Here is a 6,617-nt window from a genome sequence, read left to right on the forward strand (position 1 = left end):
TAACATTTTCATGAATCTCAAAGACTGGAAGACTAAGGGATTATGTTTCTTCTGTTTACTTCACTCTTTCAGTAGCATGACAGGACGACGTGTATAATGGGGCACTTGTTTCTGTCGCTGCTCACTCCCTGTGAACTCAGGGAAGTTTAACGCCATCTCTGCGACGAATACAGCTACGGTTCCTTGAACAGGATTCTTGTTTCTGTAGAAAACTAGACTCTTTCAGACGAGGCATGTTCTCTGTCAGACCATCTCTGACAGCCCAGAAGGAACTGAGAGCAAAGAAACAGTGAAAATGTTACTTCTGAAAGAAGAATTTTTCTCAGGGAAATAAGAAAAACAGAGGGGTGGGAACAGTTCTGTCACGGGCCACACATACTGTTCACCATTTGGGCTCCTTTCAAGCTCTGTTATCAGTCTATCAGTTACTAACTTAATCACTCTGTATTAAAACTCTCTCCTGAGATTACCTGCAGGAAGCTGTCGTGTGACCGCCATGGCCGCAGCGCTGGCTGCAGCAGGGCTGGGCGCTCCCAGCCCTTTTGTTTCCATGTAGGTAAACTGTAAGTAGATTTATGAACTCTCCCCTCAGCCGGGCAACGCCTCTGCTGAATCCCACCTTTTGCTTCAAGAGGCAACGGCTGGGGGGAGGGAATCGGCTCCCTTGCGTGAAGGTATTTGGGGAAGCAACAGCCCACTTCATCACAACTGACCAATAAGAGGAATCGCCGTGTTGGCAGAAGGCTCAAGGCTGATAAATTCCACGGGTCTCAGATAACACATTCTGGAGACAACTCCCATTGTCACAGGCATAAAAGAGGTGGGGTGGGGGAACGGAGCACACACTGCTGCCTCGGGATCACAAACTGCGTGAGCTGCAGGTCCTTGGTATTTCTCACCATGGCCAGTTACAGCTTCAGGCAAATGACCTCTTCTGTGGCAGGGCGGCCCGGCAGCTCCTCGGCCCGTGCCGGCGGAGGTTGCTTTCGGGCTCCCAGCATCCACGGGGGCTCTGGTGGCAGGGGGGTGTCGGTCTCTTCTGCTAGATTTGTCTCTTCTGGCCCAGGAAGCGGCCTGGGCGGTGGCTATGGAAGCAGCTTTAGCAGGACCTTTGGTGGCGGTTTTGGTGGTGGTTTGGGTAGCGGCGACGGCCTCCTCTCGGGAAATGAAAAGGCAACTATGCAAGGCCTGAACGAACGCCTCGCTTCTTACCTGGAGAAAGTGCGTGCACTGGAAGAGGCCAACTCTGATCTTGAAACTAAAATCCGAGACTGGTACCAAAAGCAAGGACCAGGCCCAGCTCGGGACTACAGTCCTTATTACAAGATTATTGAAGACCTTCGGGACAAGGTAGGTGTTAATATTCATTAAAAATCACCTTGGGTTCGCATTTTAAAAGGAAGCATAAAAACCCAAAGAGAAAAACTTCACTGGGAGAACACCCAGAAGGCATTGCGGGTTACGAGAAGGAGAGAAAGATGAAATAAATATGCATTGATTGGGCGGGGTGGATAAAGAAAATTATCAGCATGGAACTATCGACTTTTTAAAATGTTAGCTACGAGAATGTACAAAACAGGCAGAGCTTAATTCTCTGATAATGTTTGCTTTTAACAAAGCATACATGTATATATACACATACACACAGATACACACGTGTATATATATACACACATGTATATATACACATACACACAGATACATACACACGCATGCTGGTCATATGCACATATATGACCAATTAATAGATACATGACCATATATATACTGATAAATACAGAGCCAAACACTGACAGCAACCTGCCCATCTCTGTGATCTGTTGCCTGCCATACAGCTTGAAAACTTCAGAGGCACACACACACACACTGCTTCAACAGTAAAAACGAAAATTGGTTAAGCACAATTTTGTAAATGTGAAGACAGCTGCTCAGGATTTCATCACCGTGCATTTACTTTTCTTCGTATTTCACATCCGTAAGTTTGGAATTGAAATAAGAGTTCTGAAACATTTGGCTTATGGAAGAAGGCAGACATGAAGTAATCAATCCCATGTATAAATGCAGGATTTGCCCCAACAGCCCGTGGGTTCCTGATAACAGATCGCTCTGCGATGATACACACCCCGGAAGGTGTACAGAGTTGCTGATTACACTATGTAAATAAATGAAAGAAAACTTGAGGTTTAGTTTTCACAGTTCAGCTTGAAGTTCATGACCGCTCCCACGCAGTTCACTTTCTCCTTGCTTCAACCCATTCACATTCTCTCCTGATTTGGCAAACTGAGCTCCAGTAAAGGCAGAATTCTGGATTTTCTTTTTAGTGTTCTTTTCCCTCCTGCCTTTTACTCCCCTTAGTTTGGGGAGAGAAAATGTTGTTCCAGCTGGTTTCGTGGATGACCTTTTGAGTTTTAAAAGTGGCAGGCAAAAGAGACATGCTTTCTAGGTAAAAATTAACAGGGATTACTTCTAGATAAACAAAATTTCCTGTAGAGGCTTTCAGGATGCATTAGAAGAATCAATAAACATTACCCTGGATATTCTAGCAAACAAAAATGTGTTCAAAGACTACACAAAAGTGATATAAACCCACAGTGTTTGCAAAACACAAACACGCCATTTATTTTAAAATCATACAGACCTTGCAATCACTTCCTGCTGTTAAGAAAATCTGAAATGAGAACAAATTCTGCCAGGAAGGGGTTGCAGACTTTGCTTCCTTTGCATCTCTCCAGGAAATGGGTTTCTTGCTTCAGTCCTAAAACATCACCTTCCCCCTGACTCACCAAAGGCCTGTCCCTCTAAGCCAGCACGTTATTTTGTCTCACTGTGGGGTGAGACACTTCATATGCCAGCCCAGAGTAAGAGGACCTGTCCGTAACTGACAATCATGTGATAAACCGACAAGCACTGTGATAAATCTGTGCTACGTGTTTGCTATAGATCATTGGCACTTCCCTACTGAGACCAAAATACACTTTTATTTGGTGTAGCTGCAGATGAAATAGAATCTTAACTCTTTTATCTTCAGACCAGGAAAGAAGTTCATACACTTGTTTCAGCCTCAGCAATGAACTCTGATTGTTTGTAGATCCTTGATGCCACCATCGACAACTCGAAGATTGTCTTGCAGATTGACAATGCCAGGCTGGCTGCTGACGACTTCAAAACCAAGTGAGTAATTTCTGAAAGGAAAAAGGGCTCTTGAGCAGGCAAAGGGCAGTGGCTGCGAAAAAAAAGAAAGGAATGCCTATAAAACCTCTGTATGAACACCGGTTTGATCCTGTCGTTGCAGTTCAGCCCTTTGAGTATTTGCTGAAAGCACCATCCACACCATGGAAAATTTTATATTGTGTAAAACATGTGGAGAAAAGTTTAATGCTCGACAACACTGGGTACATCATAAATCCCACAAAACCAGATGCATTTATAGCAAATAATGTGTTTCATGGTGGGCTGGCTTAATCAGCTAACCTGAACCATTTGGGTTTGCCTTTTTAAGGTTTGAAACCGAACAAGCTCTGCGCATGAGCGTGGAGGCCGACATCAACGGCCTGCGCAGGGTCCTGGATGAGCTGACCCTGGCTAGAACAGACCTGGAGCTGCAGATTGAAAACTTAAAGGAGGAGCTGGCCTACCTCAAGAAGAACCATGAGGAGGTAAAAAAAAAAAACAACCAAGAAACACATTAGAAAGTGACATTAGAGAAACAGCGTGAGGAAACGTGGGGTCCCCCAGGATTTGCCCTGGGCTCTCCCACAGTGATGAAAAGATTTCTGTGTAGACTGGAAAACTAAATATACCCCTGCGAGTATTTAAGGGGAGTCAGCCAGGCCTTAGTCCGTGAAGAAAGAATGGAGAGTTCATAATGTTTTCAGTTTATGACTGTACCTTCTTTTGTCTCCCTCTGCCATGTCCACACAGGAAATAAGTGCCCTGGGAGGGCAAGTGGCCGGCCAAGTCAGCGTTGAGCTGGACTCTGCTCCAGGCATTGACCTGTCCAAGATCCTGGCTGATATGAGAGACCAATACGAGCACATGGCTGACAAGAACAGGAAGGATGCCGAGGCCTGGTTCCAAACCAAGGTAGAGAAAATTCCATACTACTCAACTACTAACCAAAAAAATCCACAAGACAAACAAAATCATTACTGAAACACGGCGAGAACTGCTGCGAAAGCCTTATGGCTTCTGCTCAGAGGCCCCGTGCTGCTCATGTAACGCTTTCCCTGTTTCAGACTGAAGAGCTGAACCATGAAGTAGCCGTCAATACCGAGCAGCTGCAGAGCAGCAAGTCCGAAGTCACCGACCTGAGACGCACCCTCCAAGGGCTGGAAATAGAACTTCAGTCCCAGCTCAGCATGGTACGTTCAGATTTGCACTGCGCGAACCCCCCCCCCCTACCAAAATGGGCAGGAATCCCTCCCCCCACGAGGAGCCTTGCATTTAGCAGCAACCTCTCTGTGGTTTCCCTCCAACCGCCCTGCCCTCAGAAAGCTGCGCTGGAAAGCACCTTGGCAGACACGGAAGGGCGTTACGGTGCCCAGCTGGCGCAGATCCAGGGCCTGATCGGCAGCATCGAGGACCAGCTGGCTGAGCTCCGAGCTGATCTGGAGCGCCAGAACAGCGAATACAAGATCCTCATGGATATCAAGACTCGACTGGAGCAAGAGATCGCTACTTACCGACAGCTCCTGGAAGGCCAGGAGTCCCAGTAAGTAACTCACTGCAGAAAACCTTTTGGCTCAGCCTCTGAAAGTCTGACCATGCCATGGTGCACCACAGTAAACACAACTTCAGATACTCCTGGGGTTCTAAAATTTTTAATTTTTCTGGACCATGGTAGAGCTCGAAATGTTACAATTCCCATTTTCATCGAGTGAGTACCTCAGAGAGCTTCTAAACAAAAAGGTGAACTGACAAGCAGTACAAGAGATCACATGCGACTAACCGCTAAAGCGGTTACTAGTCGTCAGCTGCTTGACATTCAGGAAACACAGTGCAGTCGGCGTTGCTTTACAGAATAGAAAGGTTAACACCAAAGTCCCATAAACTTCCTGTTACCACCAGTTAAATAGCTCTTGCCCCATAGGATCAGTGTAGAAGCAGATACTCTGCAGAGAAGCGGGGGCAGAGAAGCGAGCTGTTGGCAGCCAGTGACCTCCCTGGCGGGAGCACAGCTCTCGTTTCACACAGAGTCCCAAGGAGGAAAGTACCTCACAGGGAGGAGTTGAAAGGTTTTAATTTCCTCTATTCCATCTTTTCCATAATTGTCTCTTCCCACTGCAGTTGTTTAAAAACATATTTCCTACAATTCCCTCTCCTGAGCTGAAAGGGGGAGCAAGCTGATGACCATCTCTTCTCCCTCTGTATACAAAATGTACCCAACTGATAGAGAATTTGCTTTCCTACATCCTCATCTCATGAGCACTGGATGTTCTACCTCACCTTTCAACTGTTCTCTCTTTGTTCTACAGGATATTTGCCCCCCTTTCTGGAATTGCTGGTAAGAATTCTTTCTCTTTCAGGAAACCTTTTAGAAGTCAAGGAAGTTTTATTTTCTAAAAGAAAATATACATACATTGTGGTAGTTGTGTCCGTCCTAGAGACTGGGCTGCTACACTCGTTCACGTCACAGAAAAAAATCTACTAAGTCACAAATGATGACTGGGTAGAATTTAACAAATTTCAGTCATTAAAAGATGTTAGGCATCAGACAAAAATCTCAGACTATGCTACGGTAAAGGCTAAGTAAAACACAAAATGCCTAATCATTCCCCCAGATGAAAGGATACAAGAAATTTAAGCTTGGCCAGCTCAGGGGAATTGTATGAACATGCAAGTAAAACTTGCCTTGAGCTTTTAAAGGTCAGCTGTATTGTAAAAGTGATGTATGATTCAAATCAATGCTATGAAGAAGAACGCTTTGGAGAAGGGGATGAGAGACGAGACATAAAGTAAGCTCAGCGCCCACTGCAGAGTGGTCTCGTGTGTGTTACGCTGCAGTAATCGCTGTTCTTCTCTCCGTATCACTGTAGACAAAAGAGACAAGATGGCAGATGGAAAATAGTACTGGACGTCCTGCAAATGTCATCTTCGAAACGAGAAAAAGCAGACAGCACACAGGAATTGAAACGGAGAGGAATCGCTCTAGACTGCTGGAAACTGCTATCTTAAAGCACAGAAAACTCTTGGCCACACAAAGTTTAGGTAGATTCATCCATTTTGTAGTGATTAGTTGGCAAGCCGGGTTAGCTTTTCAATTCTTTCTAGTTCTCTTACACACTGAATTGCTGTATCTACTCTAATAAAGATGATCTTCTTCTTGCACTCCTATTTCGAGTTATTGTGATATTGTTCCTGAAGTTGGGCTTTAATCAGGCAGGCAGGAGCTAGCCAGCCTCCCCGCAGGTTAATGCTCCCAGGGGCTGTGGGTGGCGTGAGCTCCCTCTCCCATTTCTTCCAGCTCCTCCGGCTGGCAGGAGCTCTGGCTGTGGAGGCAGCAGCATCCCCAACCCCTCCGGGGGGGAACTCAGGAGTCATTTATGTTTCTAACTGCAATGGCTGTGCACTCGCAGTGAGCAGTGAGATGTTAAATGATGCTGGTAAGAAGAGCTGGG

At 45.8% G+C, this 6,617-nt stretch overlaps 1 protein-coding gene across 2 annotated transcripts; it reads left to right on the forward strand.

Annotated features, from left to right (window-relative positions):
* Positions 1-808: 808 nt before the first annotated feature.
* LOC141970090 (keratin, type I cytoskeletal 19) lies at positions 809-6,333 on the forward strand. 2 transcript variants are annotated; one of them, XM_074926443.1, is made up of 8 exons: positions 810-1,350; positions 3,089-3,171; positions 3,500-3,656; positions 3,922-4,083; positions 4,236-4,361; positions 4,491-4,711; positions 5,475-5,503; positions 6,036-6,333. In XM_074926443.1, exons 1-8 carry the CDS (start codon positions 901-903, stop codon positions 6,065-6,067), a joined length of 1,260 nt encoding a protein of 419 aa, XP_074782544.1. In that variant the 5' UTR covers positions 810-900; the 3' UTR covers positions 6,068-6,333. The 2 variants fall into 2 exon arrangements, with proteins under 2 accessions (XP_074782545.1, XP_074782544.1); XM_074926444.1 differs by lacking the exon at positions 6,036-6,333 and having other exon boundaries at positions 809-1,350; positions 4,491-4,705; positions 5,178-5,503.
* The last annotated feature ends 284 nt before the right edge of the window (positions 6,334-6,617 follow it).

This window comes from Athene noctua, chromosome 25 (genome assembly GCF_965140245.1).
Source record: "Athene noctua chromosome 25, bAthNoc1.hap1.1, whole genome shotgun sequence".
Taxonomy (NCBI): Eukaryota; Metazoa; Chordata; class Aves; order Strigiformes; family Strigidae; genus Athene; species Athene noctua.